Source organism: Eurosta solidaginis, chromosome 1 (genome assembly GCF_040869045.1).
Source record: "Eurosta solidaginis isolate ZX-2024a chromosome 1, ASM4086904v1, whole genome shotgun sequence".
NCBI classification, from domain to species: domain Eukaryota; kingdom Metazoa; phylum Arthropoda; class Insecta; order Diptera; family Tephritidae; genus Eurosta; species Eurosta solidaginis.
The window spans coordinates 270,510,525-270,529,379 of NC_090319.1; the positions used below are offsets into that span (position 1 = coordinate 270,510,525).

The window sequence follows — 18,855 nt, forward strand, 5'->3', positions numbered from 1 at the left end:
CATTTACAGCATGGGATATGCATATAAAATATCTTCGTTGCAGTAGTTTCAGATTTTGCTATTTTTATACCCAGCTGTAGTTGTACACAGGGTATTATAACTTTGATTGGATAACGCTTGGTTGTACAGTTATAAAAGAATCGAGATAGATATAGATTTCCATATATAAAATTCATCACTTTGGAAAAAAATTTGATTGAGCCATGGCCGTCCGGCCGTCTGTCCTTCCATTGACACGATATAACTTGAGCAAATATTGAGATATCTTCACCAAATTCGGTATACGGGCTTATTTGGACCCAGAATAGATTACCCACTTTATAGATACGCCCACTTTTTCAATATAGAAGACTTGGAAAAATGGAAAAAATGAGATAATTCAAAAACGAGTACCGCTGAGCTAATAAAATTTTGTAGGTGGATTGGTTTTATGACGCAAAACACAAATTCCAAAAAATTTTGGAGTATGGGCACCACCCACAAGAAAATTTGGAAGTTTAGCAAGCCGTGAACGAAAAGCCGTTAAAGATATACTTTGAAATTCGGCAGAGATACTATCCTTGCCAAATTATATAGACTGAGTGAAGATAATCAGTTAAAGACCACGCTCACTTTTCCAAAAGGTCTAACCTTAACAAAGTTTGCAATAACTCTGAGTTAGTTACCAACAATTGATTGATATTTTACTTCGGTATTTGTATGGTTGAGCCAAGAACAAAAATTACACAAATTTTGAAAATGGGCGTAACTCGCCCCTTTTGTTGTTACTCTATCCAAAATACTTTTATTGCCAGAATAGAACCGTATATGTATTATTGCGTAGCCTAATAACACTATTAACCACACAAAGCAAACAACAATAGCGTTTCAAGTGCAAGATTCAAAAAGTAATTTTTTTGAGCGCAAGTAAAATAAAATATACTTGTTTTCCTAAATATTTACCGGATGGTTGAGAAATCCATCAATGAACGATCAATTTTTTCTAGGTTAAGTTAAGTTGAACTGATCTGCCCGTGAGAACCTCACATAGACTGAATGGGTCCATAGTATTCAAAAGTTTTTCAACGACCGAACTAAAAAAACCTATCAGAAACCAGTATATCTGTTATAAAATTACTCTGTCCCCTTAGCAAATACTAGAAGATTTCTAGGACTTATGCTACTTGCTGCTTTGAGAACTGATAGCTGTGCCACTCTTAATAGCTGGAGTCTTAGCCTTGCGAACGCAGGGCATGAGCACAAAACATGCTCGATAGTTTCCGTCTCCAGCTCACATTTTCTACATCTACTATCACTGACAAGGCTTAATATAAGGGTCCCTCGAAGCACAGATACGGAATCAGGTAGTCTGTTCGTTCTATTCTTTGCCACCAGGTTTACAGGTGGAATGTGCAGAATGACATACAGTGCAGCCGTCGGGTTGTTTTCAAAACTCCCGTAATGCTAAGTAATTATTAGCCTATATATCGTTTGTAATTTTTTGGCACAAGAAATATATATGAAATTTTTCTTAAGTATTTTCCTATGATGTGGATAACGCGCTTAAAAGCGGCAACGCATTAAAAACAATTTACTAAAATTAATATATTTGAAATGAAAATGCACATACGTTAAAAAGTATATACTAAACAATAGAAAAACAATATTTTTGCCCAAATATAATTGCGAATTCCATTCAATAGACTCGTAAATACAGTCACTGTTATCCCTGGCATTTAACCGGCTGTGTTCTTACAGGGTCGTTGTTCAAGAAATAATGCGAAGCACATATATTTCTGTGCGAAACCTGTGCGCGTTTGCTAAAAGATCTTTAGAAAAAGGTAGCAGATATCATATGAGTTTTTTGAGAGCTGAGTAATACTTGAGAAACGAAATTTGTCTTGAGCATTTCTTGAGCGTTTTTTTGTATGTAATTTGCTATCCTTGCTATGAAGATACCTCGCTTTAACTAAACAACAACTAACAAAATTGCATGGATATTTTTTAAAACGCCACATAATCTTTTGCTGCAAGTGCTGCAAAAATAAAATTTTGCATTTTTGGCGTTTTTTTTTATTTTTCGTAAATTATTGCAAAATCATTTATTTTTTACTGTCTTCATGTCAATTTAATAATGAAATCTGAAAGGCCAAGCAAAACTGACATTAGGCATTCAATAAAGCAATAATGAGATAATTAAGGATATGTATTTTGTATAGAAGATTTAGTTCAATTAGGGCATTAATGTAGAAAACTTCACTAATTAATTCATTAACCTTCTGTGTGAAATTGGTATAAAGTTTGTATTTATCATTTTAAAAGGCTTTATAAATTTTTTTGGTTTTTATATATATTATAGAAAACTGAAAAAACAAAAAAACATATTTGTATGAATTAAGCGGGTATTGCCTCCATCGCTTTTAAATATATGAAAACATTTACTTTAAGCAATTTTTAATTTATTTAATAATATGGGATACATTTAAACAACGTGACATCAGGGCGGAAAAGGCTCAAGCTGTTTCGATTATACCTTGTAAACCTCTTCCAAGCCTTTTCTCCCGGGAGTGGGATTTGAACCTGCACTCCTACGATGCTCGAAGTGTGAAAAACGCATTCAGCCACATCATACCTTCACCGGCTGATTTGATATTCATTTTGGCCCTGCCAAAGACACGCATCACACACAGACATTTTTGGTGCTATAAGCAATCAAAGGTTTTCGAATTCGAATCTCAGCTTGAGGAGTTGCTATTCCTTTATACTTAATTGAATGCCTTATTTCTAACAGAGTCTAAATACAAAAATTTCTGATGGGTGCGTTTGGCAGAATCGAAATTAATATCAAATATATCAAATTTTTTTATAAAAATCATATTATAATAACGGAATCGAAATTATTTTAAAAGGTTCAATTTCAGCCTTAGAATAAATAGTGAACTGGGAGTTCCGTACCTTAATTGATAACCAATTTCACACAGAAACTTAATCGAATCAGAATTTTATTTAATTTAATAATTTAGTTTTTCTTTTCACACAGTGTCACCTGCTTCATTAAGCGAACATCTGTCAGCAGCCCCAACAAATATGTATAGCAACAGCCCCTCTTTAACTACCCACCCAGCATTTTTTGAAATTATTAATCATATTAGAGTCTTTTTCGAGTCTCCAAATAAGCATATATCAAAATAAGCATATATGCGCTCATTTTCTGATCAGAAAAGACTCCCTCGTCGAGGGAAAATGGTACCCTACGCCGCGACTACCCTTGGTGAGCCTCTTTTAACCTATATTTCTAATAAGTATTTAGTCTTTTTCGAGTCATATTTACCATCATTTATGAGTCTTGTGGGAATAATTTTTAAGTGTGTTTTAAAGCTTTTGCGATTCTTTCTCGAGACATTTAAGAGTCTATTTGGAATCTTATTTTAATCATTTTTTGTGATCGCTTTACATTTTGTTGTTGCTTTTTCAATAAACCATATTTCACTCATAAGAGGGAGTCGATTTCGAGTTTTCTTTTGATCGCAGAATTGATTAAACAGTTTTTAGTCGTCAAAAGGAGTCGAAAATGTCTCATTGTGGTGATTTATACTTTAATGAATCTTCCATATGCTATGTGGGTATAAAGACAATCAAAATAAAATGCATGAGAGTGTGAACTACTCATGAATGTTGCACCTCGCCAAATATGTGCCCATTTTCGAAAAAGCCATATTATCTTTTACAGCAAACGCAGCGAAAATAAAATTTTGAATTTTTTTCGTGTTTTTTTTTCTATTTCATTAAGCCTCAGTGTGAAATTCGTATTTAATAAATTTTTATTTCCAACTTCCTAAAATTTCAATTACCATCCAACTTTTCAACACTAACATTGGTATTGTAACGCATTTTGGGGAGTTCCTGATAGTTATGCACCTTCTGCTAACGTTCGAATCGCTGAACTGTCGAATAAATAACTCCAATATTCAGTAAATGGTCTTTATTTAGACTACTTTGGGAGTAGTACAATTACACTTCACTGATAGCGTGTTTGATTCAAACTGACTAGTTATTCCTCAGCTTGTGCTGCTTTTATACTCTCTGTTGCCTCGTTCGCATGTTTCTCCTAAGGTCTAGACTTTTCACGAACATGCCTTCTAGAACAGTTGGTTCTCATACTTTACACATACAGCTATAGGTATGTGTATGTGTGAGTAACAACTTCTGCTCTTAGCTGATGACTACATATGTGTATGTGAAATAATCCCTTCGCTTCCAATTGCTGCTTATGTGTGTGGAATTTTCTTCGTTGCCTTTTACATAAGTGTGGCTGCTTGCTTTAATGTATACATGTACATAAGTGTGGCTGCTTGCTTTTTTTTTTGTTGTTGTGATTATTTACTAACATTATAGTGATGCTAATATTCGCCACAATATTCTTAGTGCAATAATTATTACCACTTGCTGGCAAACTAAAAATTTAATAATTAGTGTGATGTGGGCTGTGCGTTATGGCATTTGTGTGCTGTTCTGACATGAGCAATTTTTTTTGTTTTTTTTTTTTTGATTTTGCTTGCACGATTTTGCAAATGTTTTCTTCTTTGCATTTACCGCCTTTTTCTATAGTTTTCTTCTCAATTTTTTTTTTTGAATTGCTTCATTTCTATGGGCATTTATGTAAGATGGTGTTAATTTGTAATTTTCGAATCTTTGCGCAAAACGAAAACAAATAGACAAAGAAAAAATTGCAACAGAACTTGTAAGCAATTCGCACTGGGCCGATAGTTGGCCTGGTTTCATTAGCCATTAAGTTATTCTCACTTAAATGAGCCAACAATCAAGTAAATAGTGTTGTTGATAAAAAAAAAAGCGTTTGGGGTGGAGAAGTGGCGTAAATTGTTAATAGCGCTTAGTTATGAAAAAATTTAATTGAATCTTGTTTTGCGCTATTTTAACGTTGAGTATGCGATAAGATTCCACAATGAGTTACGTTTTCGCTCTTTTGTTATGAATTTGTGTCGCTAAATTTAGTATTTACTTCTTTGTGTGTCACAAGAGTGGTGCTCCAAAGAAATATTCAATCCTGACATAAAGGAAAGCAGGTCTCCCGAGACAACCGTGAGATGCAAAACCTTCACCCTAACTGCAGAAACGAAAGTTACAACTACATTACCTATCCCGTCTAGTAGAAGGTACTCCAGTTTCTTTCGCAGACGACTATTTTCAGAGAGCGTAATTTGGCAATGATCCCAACAAAATCCACAGCCCCCTTTGTTCGACGTAGACACCGCAGATGGATCAGCAAAGGATTTCACGCTGCCGACCAAAGCACAGAGCGGTACAAATATTCTCAAGGCAGTGGCTGGAAGCAACGGAGGAGTGATCATAGAATGAAAAAAAATGCAATCTTGGAGAATACAAAGTAATTCCGAAGAGGAAGTTCCTGTTGAATAGTAAGTGCCAGCAGAGATCTGCTGTAGTCCTCCAAGATAAATAACTATTACAGTTCAGGGTTTATTCAAATAAAAGAGACCACGAAGTTAATAACTTCCTCTGTAAATGGAATGCTGATAGGGTAACATTGCACTAAGCAATCGAAATTCAAATACTTAGGGCTTCATTCTGTATTGTGAACGATAGCTCAGACGAGCGATTCGCCTCCAAACGATTTCGTCTAGCAATGGTATTTTTTATCAGTTTTTTCGTTTCTTACTTTATTTCAAGCAGGAAGGTGAAAGCACTTGTCAAATGAAATTTTGCTATCGTTTAACATAGTTCAAATACACTAGCGATTCATCTCTGAGGCGAAACGAACGTTCTTTTCATCATAGAGAATGAGGCCCTTAATACTACAGCGGAATGTTATTCACCCCCACCTTCTTGATCTCGCCTTTTTACTTTAGCTGTGTTCTTTAATTATCCATAATTCGCCCAACGTAGCCCAAAACGGTGTTTTTTATGCTTATACATTTTTTTTAAACCCACCCAACGAGTGGAAATGTTTATATCACAATATTCGGCCATTGGAATAAAAATTTCAAATGGTGACAACAAATTCTCAACCAGTTTAAGATATTTTTCACTTCTAATGTTTCTCGATATTCTCTCATGCCTTGAATAAATTTAATTATTCCAAATTAAGTTTAGTCTCCAGAGAAATAACTCGGATAAAAACCTTAACAAATTAATAAAATATAAATACTAAAATAATACTTACGAACTGTGACCATCTTCGGATCATAGGCGGTGACGCGCTGCTCCACAGCAATCACTTTTCTTTGCACATTACGCGCGCGTTCACCAACAGACAACAACTCGCTTTGCAGCTCCTCAAATATATCGCTAGCTAATAACACCAAAGAAGCTAACTGGCGTAACGCGTTACTCAAAGTTAAATTGCTAATCGATTCGAATTCATGACCGGATACTATTTTCGCGGCTGTTGGCGATTGTGCACGCTTTAGCTGCAGTTGTTGTTGCTGGCGTTGACGCTGCAAATGCTGTCGTTGTTGATGCTGATGATGATGTTGCTGCTGATGTCCTAATATATCACCAGCGCAAGCGCTACGTGTGGGCGAAGGTGCAGTGGATAAAAATTCTACATGATGCTTGAGCTTCTTTAGAGAGAGCACCGGTGGTGCAGCCGGTGTGGATGTGGATGCAATAGAAATTTCTTCCTCTGTATCGGTAGCATAAGTAAAACTGCAAGTATAGCCGCCATTCGTATGATTGTGATAATTATGATTATGATGAAGTAAATTATGCTGATGTTGGAGTTGATGATGATGTGAAAAATCGTCACGAACATCACGCAATGGTGTTGTTGGTGCTGATGCAGCCAATTTGTTTGTTGTATAACCGAGCGTACTCGTTGCATCCCCACCACCACCGCCGTTTTGTTGGGAAACATGTATTATAGCTCTTGTGACAGTGGTAGTGGGCGTATGATTCATGCCAGCAGTGGGTGTTGCCGCCAGACTCCTTGAATGTTGTTGTTGCTGCTGTGAAATGTCCTTGGCATTCGCTATTGTCCTTGAATTCGTATCGCTAGCACCACCACCGCCGCTGCTGCTACTCTCAATACAAACAACATCATCCTTGCGCACGTGCTCGTTTTCTCCATTCACATGTTGTTGTTGTTGTTTTATTTGTGTAGTAGTTTGTTTATTAATGCAATTGTTGTTTTGACATTTACACGGCATGCAATGGAATTTGGCGCTTCGAGCTCTCTCATCAATTGCTGAAGCTAATGCCAGCCGCGTCGGTTGTACGACGCGCTGTACGAATGGCATCTTCGGTGGCTCTCAGGTTGCGCGGTTATTAGAAGAGGGTGTATGGGATCTTTTAAATTGTTTTTTTCTTATGATGCTTAATTTGTGGGCAAAATGTGTGGCTGACTTTGGGTGGTTTTAATGCAATTTTATATTGCAATTTCGCAAAAAAAAATTTAAAAATCAATCGGATGTTCCGACATTTTGTGATCGGATTTTTTCAGCTTTTTAGCAGTGTGGATTAAGTTGAGCACCATTTTTATTTTTTTTTATGACTTTGGAAGCACTATGAGGCTTTATTGGCACTAACACTTCCATATTTTATTATTATTTTTTTTTTTTTGAACAATAAAAACTGATTTGAACAAAATTTCATTTTTAAATTAAAAATACTTATTTATATTATGTTATCAATTTTTCAATTACATTTTTGTTAAAACTTAGTATGTGTTTTTGTTTTTATTTGTTTATTATTTAATCTTTTATTGTGTCGTAATCTTTTTGTTATCTCACCAGCGCTAATTATACTTTAATAATCGCCATTCTCACTTAGGCTTATTAAGCTTATTTAAGCTTGTATGAAATGCATAACGAATTATACGCAAAACATTTTCAAAAACGTCTTCTAAGGAACTCCAACATAAAGCAAAAAATATTTATCAATTCCGAAGACTTATTAATTTTCGAAATTTTTCCAAAACGTTTTAATCTCGAATTTGTTGCTTTTTTTCGAAAACTTTTTTGAAATATGTTTTTATAGTTTACTTTACAAAATTCATTAACGGCTTGTTTGAATTAACATATATATAAACAAAAAGAAAATAATTAATAAAATGCGTTAATAATTTTGCTGCTGTTTTCGTGCTAACAAGTGTATGTTAATTTTTTATGCCAGCGTGATTTAATACGAAAAAAAAACTGGAAACCCACTTTGATTGCACAGATTCGAATAAAAAGTCCCTAGCACAGTCATTGCTGCTCCTTCAGTTGCCAGCATGCAACACAAACAATCCTTTACTTCAACAATACTTCACTGGGTGGTCCAAAAGATAAAAACATACAAATTTTTCCTTTTCATATACAGTCCAATTCTAAACAACAATTCTATGCGAGTTTTTCCCCTTCTCCTATTCCTCGTATTCTAAATAAAAATTCCTTGAGTTTTTTCACTTCTCTCTTTTCCTCCTATTCTGAAGAATGTTCGAAAAAGCGCAAACCGGGGTTACGGGAGAAAAGTAGATATTATGAATGTGAGTGAGAGGGAGATTTCTCTGCCATTTCTTAGGAGTTTTTTCACTTGTTAAATTAAAGGGAATGCATCAAAATAATTAAGGAAATTTGCATAGATTTCGGCATATGATGAAACACAAATTCAACTCGACTTGGCCGCCAGGAAATTGCTTTGCTCAATGGAAGGAGGCAACTCAGGCGGATTTGTGTTATCCCGCCGTCTTCTTCTTATGCACCTCTGTTGATGTTGCTGTGGCACCAACTCATTACTCATTTCAGTGAATACCATATGAAATGCAATACTGTGCATTGTTTATATTTTATTTCTTAATTTCAAACAAACTTGCAACAATAATTAAACTTTTCCATTTTTTAAACAAAATAAGAAATGCGCAACGAAATTTCAATTCACAAAACAGCTGACTTCGAAAATTCGAAATTCCTATTCCCCATTATTGTTCTCCCTAGGAGAAAATAAGTGGGGAATTTTTCCGCAGGAATAAAAAAATCCGCGAGAACAAAATTCCGCGAGAATATTTAGAATTGTTCTGATAGCGAAAATATTACTTAGGACATCGAAAGAGTTTGCCAGTAAAAGTTTTTAATTTTAATGGTAAGAGCTACCTTTGGGCTCTGGCATGTAAAATGAAGATGAAAACTTTGTATAAAGTTAAGCAAAACTGAGAAATATGATAGATTTCAGAATATTTAGCCAGGGACCTTGTGATGTAACTCGATTCGAAAAAATAAGGGTGAAATGCGTCAGTGCGAGGAGCTTCATCTGCTATCCACCAGGAATAACGCCCGCAAATTTTTCCAAAAAATTCAGTGCCACACAACAAGTTTTAAGCCCGAGGCATACTCCTGTTAAAACAAAAACGGCGTCTTGGTAACCGATGACCAGCGAAAGCTCAGTTTATATGCTCCTAAATATAGAGAGCGATGAAACACACTCAGGGAAGATGATGAGCCCCAGTCCAATATCAGCGATGATGGAATTAATATGGGGAATATGACGAACTATGACGAAGTCAGAATAGCAATACCCAGATTAAAAAATAACAAGGCCGTGCGCATGCATCAACTTCTATGCAAAATATGGTCGGCATAGTGCATGGCTGACGAATTGAATCTAAATATTCTGTGCCCAGTCCAAAAAAAGGAGGATCCTGCAAACTATCGCGGAATTAGCCTTCCTAGTATCGCATTGTCAAGCGTAAAGCCCACCGTGAATCGGCTGATTGGATTCTATCAGAGTGGTTTCAGGCCTGGTAAGTCTATATGCGGCTATGTCTGAGTTTGGTTTCCCCTGTAAAACTTAAACGGCTATGCAAAATGACGTTGAGCATTACCATCAGTTCAACCAGAATTGGGAACGACCTCTACGAAGTCAGGCAGGCAGGTGACTCCCTATCGTGTAATTTCTTTAATTTGATGCTGGAGAAAATAGTACACACTGCAGAGCTTAACCTTTGTCACGGCCAAAAACATAATGCTCATTCAAGGCCTAGAGGAAAGTTCACTTCTCTCGAATCTAGAGAAACATAAAAACGCAAATCAAGAAAGATGAGATCTCTACTGATCTGTGAGAGATAGGCGTTAGTTATTTCGAAACAGAGATAGCTGGCGGGACTGGTTCCGCAATGACCAAAATTACCTTGGTGGTTAAGGGCCAATTAATGATGATTATTATGATGTCACTTATTTCTAATCATTAAGTAGATTTATATGTAGGAGGAGTATACTTCCGGAAAAAGTAAATATCGTCCCTCCTAATTTTCTCCGCAGATCCTTATACATCTACACCAAGATATTTATGACTTGTCATTGCAAAAGCTGAGCAGTTAAGCCTGAAGTGATGAGATGGCTTCACTTCCGTCTACCGCATCCTTCCGGTTGACTACGAGTTCGTGACAGGTATAAAGTGAGCAGCCGGGGCTGAAATTGGCGCACAGTAATCTGTCTTGCTCGGAATGAAGTTGAAGGTAGCAAGAAGCTAGATTTCCCATTTTCATAGCCTAATGGCAGTCTTGGCAGCGAAAGGCCTTCCAACAATGACCACTGCATACATATTTATCATTGCATTTATTTCTGCCCAAGAAACGTTTGATAACTAAGATCAGAGGCGATTTACTCCCGTCTATCTCTCTCAAGTACACCAAGAAAGCAGAATTGCACCCATTTATATTTTTGGGAACGCTTTTCGAGAATTTTCGCTTGGTTCTTCTTAATTCTGGCTTATAAATACTAGATCAAACCTTGTATGGTTTTGTTTTCAGTTTGAGGGTAGTTAGCTCCTCTTGTACTTGTTAACAATCCGTCTACTTAAAGCCCTAAGGTCATCTACGTAGGTTTTTGGGCCTTGATGTGAGTTTGCTTTCAACCAAGAAAATGACAATCTCAGATAATTTAGAATCTGTTAAGAGCGCAACCGGCAGCAATTCCTGCAGCTCATTAAAATAAGCAAAAATATTATACTCCAGTCACAAGAGTGGTGCTCCAAAGAAATATTCAATCCTGACATAAAGGAAAGCAGGTCTCCCGAGACAACCGTGAGATGCAAAACCTTCACCCTAACTGCAGAAACGAAAGTTACAACTACATTACCTATCCCGTCTAGTAGAAGGTACTCCAGTTTCTTTCGCAGACGACTATTTTCAGAGAGCGTAATTTGGCAATGATCCCAACAAAATCCACAGCCCCCTTTGTTCGACGTAGACACCGCAGATGGATCAGCAAAGGATTTCACGCTGCCGACCAAAGCACAGAGCGGTACAAATATTCTCAAGGCAGTGGCTGGAAGCAACGGAGGAGTGATCATAGAATGAAAAAAAATGCAATCTTGGAGAATACAAAGTAATTCCGAAGAGGAAGTTCCTGTTGAATAGTAAGTGCCAGCAGAGATCTGCTGTAGTCCTCCAAGATAAATAACTATTACAGTTCAGGGTTTATTCAAATAAAAGAGACCACGAAGTTAATAACTTCCTCTGTAAATGGAATGCTGATAGGGTAACATTGCACTAAGCAATCGAAATTCAAATACTTAGGGCTTCATTCTGTATTGTGAACGATAGCTCAGACGAGCGATTCGCCTCCAAACGATTTCGTCTAGCAATGGTATTTTTTATCAGTTTTTTCGTTTCTTACTTTATTTCAAGCAGGAAGGTGAAAGCACTTGTCAAATGAAATTTTGCTATCGTTTAACATAGTTCAAATACACTAGCGATTCATCTCTGAGGCGAAACGAACGTTCTTTTCATCATAGAGAATGAGGCCCTTAATACTACAGCGGAATGTTATTCACCCCCACCTTCTTGATCTCGCCTTTTTACTTTAGCTGTGTTCTTTAATTATCCATAATTCGCCCAACGTAGCCCAAAACGGTGTTTTTTATGCTTATACATTTTTTTTAAACCCACCCAACGAGTGGAAATGTTTATATCACAATATTCGGCCATTGGAATAAAAATTTCAAATGGTGACAACAAATTCTCAACCAGTTTAAGATATTTTTCACTTCTAATGTTTCTCGATATTCTCTCATGCCTTGAATAAATTTAATTATTCCAAATTAAGTTTAGTCTCCAGAGAAATAACTCGGATAAAAACCTTAACAAATTAATAAAATATAAATACTAAAATAATACTTACGAACTGTGACCATCTTCGGATCATAGGCGGTGACGCGCTGCTCCACAGCAATCACTTTTCTTTGCACATTACGCGCGCGTTCACCAACAGACAACAACTCGCTTTGCAGCTCCTCAAATATATCGCTAGCTAATAACACCAAAGAAGCTAACTGGCGTAACGCGTTACTCAAAGTTAAATTGCTAATCGATTCGAATTCATGACCGGATACTATTTTCGCGGCTGTTGGCGATTGTGCACGCTTTAGCTGCAGTTGTTGTTGCTGGCGTTGACGCTGCAAATGCTGTCGTTGTTGATGCTGATGATGATGTTGCTGCTGATGTCCTAATATATCACCAGCGCAAGCGCTACGTGTGGGCGAAGGTGCAGTGGATAAAAATTCTACATGATGCTTGAGCTTCTTTAGAGAGAGCACCGGTGGTGCAGCCGGTGTGGATGTGGATGCAATAGAAATTTCTTCCTCTGTATCGGTAGCATAAGTAAAACTGCAAGTATAGCCGCCATTCGTATGATTGTGATAATTATGATTATGATGAAGTAAATTATGCTGATGTTGGAGTTGATGATGATGTGAAAAATCGTCACGAACATCACGCAATGGTGTTGTTGGTGCTGATGCAGCCAATTTGTTTGTTGTATAACCGAGCGTACTCGTTGCATCCCCACCACCACCGCCGTTTTGTTGGGAAACATGTATTATAGCTCTTGTGACAGTGGTAGTGGGCGTATGATTCATGCCAGCAGTGGGTGTTGCCGCCAGACTCCTTGAATGTTGTTGTTGCTGCTGTGAAATGTCCTTGGCATTCGCTATTGTCCTTGAATTCGTATCGCTAGCACCACCACCGCCGCTGCTGCTACTCTCAATACAAACAACATCATCCTTGCGCACGTGCTCGTTTTCTCCATTCACATGTTGTTGTTGTTGTTTTATTTGTGTAGTAGTTTGTTTATTAATGCAATTGTTGTTTTGACATTTACACGGCATGCAATGGAATTTGGCGCTTCGAGCTCTCTCATCAATTGCTGAAGCTAATGCCAGCCGCGTCGGTTGTACGACGCGCTGTACGAATGGCATCTTCGGTGGCTCTCAGGTTGCGCGGTTATTAGAAGAGGGTGTATGGGATCTTTTAAATTGTTTTTTTCTTATGATGCTTAATTTGTGGGCAAAATGTGTGGCTGACTTTGGGTGGTTTTAATGCAATTTTATATTGCAATTTCGCAAAAAAAAATTTAAAAATCAATCGGATGTTCCGACATTTTGTGATCGGATTTTTTCAGCTTTTTAGCAGTGTGGATTAAGTTGAGCACCATTTTTATTTTTTTTTATGACTTTGGAAGCACTATGAGGCTTTATTGGCACTAACACTTCCATATTTTATTATTATTTTTTTTTTTTTGAACAATAAAAACTGATTTGAACAAAATTTCATTTTTAAATTAAAAATACTTATTTATATTATGTTATCAATTTTTCAATTACATTTTTGTTAAAACTTAGTATGTGTTTTTGTTTTTATTTGTTTATTATTTAATCTTTTATTGTGTCGTAATCTTTTTGTTATCTCACCAGCGCTAATTATACTTTAATAATCGCCATTCTCACTTAGGCTTATTAAGCTTATTTAAGCTTGTATGAAATGCATAACGAATTATACGCAAAACATTTTCAAAAACGTCTTCTAAGGAACTCCAACATAAAGCAAAAAATATTTATCAATTGCGAAGACTTATTAATTTTCGAAATTTTTCCAAAACGTTTTAATCTCGAATTTGTTGCTTTTTTTCGAAAACTTTTTTGAAATATGTTTTTATAGTTTACTTTACAAAATTCATTAACGGCTTGTTTGAATTAACATATATATAAACAAAAAGAAAATAATTAATAAAATGCGTTAATAATTTTGCTGCTGTTTTCGTGCTAACAAGTGTATGTTAATTTTTTATGCCAGCGTGATTTAATACGAAAAAAAAACTGGAAACCCACTTTGATTGCACAGATTCGAATAAAAAGTCCCTAGCACAGTCATTGCTGCTCCTTCAGTTGCCAGCATGCAACACAAACAATCCTTTACTTCAACAATACTTCACTGGGTGGTCCAAAAGATAAAAACATACAAATTTTTCCTTTTCATATACAGTCCAATTCTAAACAACAATTCTATGCGAGTTTTTCCCCTTCTCCTATTCCTCGTATTCTAAATAAAAATTCCTTGAGTTTTTTCACTTCTCTCTTTTCCTCCTATTCTGAAGAATGTTCGAAAAAGCGCAAACCGGGGTTACGGGAGAAAAGTAGATATTATGAATGTGAGTGAGAGGGAGATTTCTCTGCCATTTCTTAGGAGTTTTTTCACTTGTTAAATTAAAGGGAATGCATCAAAATAATTAAGGAAATTTGCATAGATTTCGGCATATGATGAAACACAAATTCAACTCGACTTGGCCGCCAGGAAATTGCTTTGCTCAATGGAAGGAGGCAACTCAGGCGGATTTGTGTTATCCCGCCGTCTTCTTCTTATGCACCTCTGTTGATGTTGCTGTGGCACCAACTCATTACTCATTTCAGTGAATACCATATGAAATGCAATACTGTGCATTGTTTATATTTTATTTCTTAATTTCAAACAAACTTGCAACAATAATTAAACTTTTCCATTTTTTAAACAAAATAAGAAATGCGCAACGAAATTTCAATTCACAAAACAGCTGACTTCGAAAATTCGAAATTCCTATTCCCCATTATTGTTCTCCCTAGGAGAAAATAAGTGGGGAATTTTTCCGCAGGAATAAAAAAATCCGCGAGAACAAAATTCCGCGAGAATATTTAGAATTGTTCTGATAGCGAAAATATTACTTAGGACATCGAAAGAGTTTGCCAGTAAAAGTTTTTAATTTTAATGGTAAGAGCTACCTTTGGGCTCTGGCATGTAAAATGAAGATGAAAACTTTGTATAAAGTTAAGCAAAACTGAGAAATATGATAGATTTCAGAATATTTAGCCAGGGACCTTGTGATGTAACTCGATTCGAAAAAATAAGGGTGAAATGCGTCAGTGCGAGGAGCTTCATCTGCTATCCACCAGGAATAACGCCCGCAAATTTTTCCAAAAAATTCAGTGCCACACAACAAGTTTTAAGCCCGAGGCATACTCCTGTTAAAACAAAAACGGCGTCTTGGTAACCGATGACCAGCGAAAGCTCAGTTTATATGCTCCTAAATATAGAGAGCGATGAAACACACTCAGGGAAGATGATGAGCCCCAGTCCAATATCAGCGATGATGGAATTAATATGGGGAATATGACGAACTATGACGAAGTCAGAATAGCAATACCCAGATTAAAAAATAACAAGGCCGTGCGCATGCATCAACTTCTATGCAAAATATGGTCGGCATAGTGCATGGCTGACGAATTGAATCTAAATATTCTGTGCCCAGTCCAAAAAAAGGAGGATCCTGCAAACTATCGCGGAATTAGCCTTCCTAGTATCGCATTGTCAAGCGTAAAGCCCACCGTGAATCGGCTGATTGGATTCTATCAGAGTGGTTTCAGGCCTGGTAAGTCTATATGCGGCTATGTCTGAGTTTGGTTTCCCCTGTAAAACTTAAACGGCTATGCAAAATGACGTTGAGCATTACCATCAGTTCAACCAGAATTGGGAACGACCTCTACGAAGTCAGGCAGGCAGGTGACTCCCTATCGTGTAATTTCTTTAATTTGATGCTGGAGAAAATAGTACACACTGCAGAGCTTAACCGCTCTGAAACAATATTCTATAAAAGCGTGAAATTATTAGCGTATGCTTTCTCTTTCTTGTCAATAAATGCTACTTTGCACTAGATAGGCAGTTGAAAAGTAAAGTTCTCCCTCGGCAAACGAAGACCATGCTCTACAAGTCACTTATCGCACCCGTCCTGCTATATGATACAGACTCGTTGACCATGGCAAGATCAAATGAGGCAGCTCTGGGAGTGTTCGAGAGAAAAGTAATGACGAGCTGTACGAGTTTTATGCAGACATCAACAAAGTGCAGCGAATTAAAACACAGCCGGTACGCTGGCGGCGAGGCCATGTATGCGAATGAAAGATTATGATCCGGATAAGAAAGTATTTTTTGCGGAAGTAGAGGAACAGGGCAGCACCCACTCCACCGGAAGGACCAGGTGGAAAGCGATTTAAATGTCTTTGGTGTTGACAATCGGCACCAGTTTAAACAACTAAGCGCCAATTAAGTAAGTCAGTTAGTTTACAGTGAATCAAATTTCGAATTTCGAAAACTCATCGTTATCTTTTGGAGGCTAACGTAGAAAAACTGAGAAACCACTTGGGTATGACTGGATCGAAAAAATTACTTTGGTCCAATAACCTCCTAGGTGCTGTACAGTGTTTTTGAAAGAACACTTTCTGCAAAGTTTGTAGAAAATTGTCGTAGCTGGATAACATTCGAATTACAATGTGAAGTTATTGTTCACTTTTCGCAGAAACAAATAAATTACCCAAAAGTCTTAATATTAAAAAAGACTTTTCACGGCGACATGTGGTACATTTAGCCTTAGTGCAATCGTTGCTAGAGGTTGTTAGTACGTTTTTTTAAAAAAAATTTTTGGATTTAAGCTTTGTTATTTTTTCTAAATTGTTGTTTTTTGTTTTATCAATTATGTTTTTATTAACTGTACATTTTTTTTTTTTCTATTTCACTTCCATGTATTCTCTCTTTTACCTCTTTCACAAAGCCCACCACAAAAACCACTTCACTCAATTTGATCATTAAAATTCGAGTTTACAACACTTTTAAATGACAATTGAATTATACATTTCAGTTGCTTATTTTACAGCCCACAACTTTATTTTCCTTCTATTATTATAAACACACAAACCAAATTTTAAACAATTGATTTGATAACTATTCCATTTCGCCGACAAAGCAGCATCTAACATTGTTACTAGGTACATACATATATATTATAGCTATTTGTTGTTGTTACGACTTTGCATCGCTTCTTTTACCTTCACATACCAGGTAAAGTACATGTTAAGATTCTTTAATAATTCAGCGGCTCATTGAGCTTATGTTGACCGGGCTGGCTGCTATGTAAAATGATATTTATGTGGTGGTTGCTGGTATTGGTTGCAAGGCGGTTTTACTGGTTTTCTTCTGCCATCAAACTTATCTATGTATATATCATATAGTAGTCACATAAATCTGATTCGTTGTTTGTTTGAAGTTGGAAGGCATGCAATAACTCCTTCAGCACATAAAAAAAAACTAATTTGAATTTAACGAACGTACAATGAGAATTTGCGAACTTATTCACAATGTTTTAAATATATTTATTAATTTAAGAAAATATTTATTTACACTTATACAAACTTTGTCAATTTAATGAATGTGTTTTGTTTTTTTTTTTTGTTACCACAACGTGTTTAAATTTTAAACCAACAAGTCACTCACTCACTTCAAAACCACATTGTTTTTTCTTTTTAATTTGAAAAAAAAAGCAATTAGTTATTACAGCAATAGTGATTTTATTACTTATTGGACGTTCAGCAACACTACAATTTGGCTATTTGATAAACAACCGTTTATGCTTCGAAAAACCGCCCCAGCTCATTCTAAAACACATTACTCAAGCACACCGGTTCAAAATCGACTGAAGCGCGCGCGTCGAATAATCATGAATGGCCTGCTGCCGGCTACTGCTGCTCGTCGTAATTGTGAAGGTAGTTTTTCGCCCTTTTAAATTTGGTGCCGTGTGTTGGGTACATTGTTGATAGAATTTCGAAATAAGTTTACCGAAAAGGGTGGCAGTGCAAAAAATTTTAAGCAGAAACAGTGTTGGAATTTTCGATGCAATTGCACTATTTCAATATAATGGCTGCCAAAATTAGCAATACAAAATTTTCATCACCATTTTAAGATTGTTTAGTTTAATGACCGGGTTTTCAGTGCGAGCTTAATTAAAATCCTGTTAAAGTTCAATAGTTTAACCTTGCCACTTTGTTCGAAACATAAAATTTTCCTGCTCATCTCAACGTGAGCGGCGAAGTGGCAGGGTTTAACTCTGGTCAACTTTAACTACACCTTTTCTGAACTTGAATTGTAATTTTCTGAACTTGAAATGAAAATTCTAACTTGAAATGAAAATTCTGAACTTGAATTGTAAATTTCTGAATTTAAATTGGAAATTCTAAACTTGAATTGTAATATTCTGAGTTTAAATTGGAAATTCTGAACTTGAATTGCAATTTTCTGAACTTGAATTGTACATTTCTGAACTTAAACTGGAAAAGGTGTAGAGTTTAAACTCGCACTGAAAAACCGAGCATAAGTCGCAACAGTAAACAAGTAGTACCTACAAATACTAGTTTATTCTGGTGTATTATTCCTGTATTCTTAAATTTCGGGTCTCCTCACCCCTACTACAGTTCCGGTATTGGTGCGAGTGTATAAACAGTATGACAAACAAACAAAAAAACTAAAGAAATATAAGAAATATAAGAAAAAAAATCAACTAGACTGGAAAACAAACGAGATCAGCAATTGGAAGGTTCTCAAATCAATTTATAATTTTTCTAATTCCATTATATTTATTTTTATTTCGTGAATCGATTAACATTGTGAACTCATACAAGTGGGGAATATTTGAAAAAAACGTTCAAAGTAGTAAACAGACCGATCATCCGTTAGATCACTGCTCGATTACTTGAATCATTTTGATTGCTGAATGGAATGTCACCTTACCT

The 18,855-nt window shown here is 36.2% G+C and overlaps 2 protein-coding genes across 21 annotated transcripts in view; both read right to left on the minus strand.

Annotated features, from left to right (window-relative positions):
• gukh (GUK-holder) overlaps positions 1-7,263 on the minus strand; it is a 364,151-nt gene extending 356,888 nt beyond the window's left edge. For both annotated transcript variants that reach the window (XM_067760725.1, XM_067760726.1), the window contains exon 1: positions 6,179-7,263. In XM_067760725.1, the coding sequence (XP_067616826.1) occupies positions 6,179-7,253 (1,075 nt within the window). In that variant the 5' untranslated portion in view covers positions 7,254-7,263. The remainder of the gene's footprint in view (positions 1-6,178) is intronic.
• A 466-nt stretch (positions 7,264-7,729) lies between these two features.
• Positions 7,730-17,793, minus strand: LOC137237288 (uncharacterized). 19 transcript variants are annotated; one of them, XM_067760733.1, is made up of 4 exons: positions 16,832-17,088; positions 13,933-13,952; positions 12,114-13,800; positions 7,730-7,865 (listed from the first exon to the last, which is right to left on the minus strand). In XM_067760733.1, exons 3-4 carry the CDS (start codon positions 13,186-13,188, stop codon positions 7,858-7,860), a joined length of 1,083 nt encoding a protein of 360 aa, XP_067616834.1. In that variant the 5' UTR covers positions 13,189-13,800; positions 13,933-13,952; positions 16,832-17,088; the 3' UTR covers positions 7,730-7,857. The 19 variants fall into 19 exon arrangements, with proteins under 19 accessions (XP_067616834.1, XP_067616842.1, XP_067616844.1 ...); XM_067760741.1 differs by lacking the exons at positions 13,933-13,952; positions 16,832-17,088 and adding an exon at positions 17,645-17,793 and having other exon boundaries at positions 12,114-13,522; XM_067760743.1 differs by lacking the exons at positions 13,933-13,952; positions 16,832-17,088 and adding an exon at positions 17,645-17,793 and having other exon boundaries at positions 12,114-13,685.
• Positions 17,794-18,855: the final 1,062 nt, after the last annotated feature.

Excerpts from the sequence above, each read along its gene's own strand:
- LOC137237288 (XM_067760741.1), bottom strand. The coding sequence starts at position 13,188 with ATGCCATTCGTACAGCGCGTCGTACAACCGACGCGGCTGGCATTAGCT.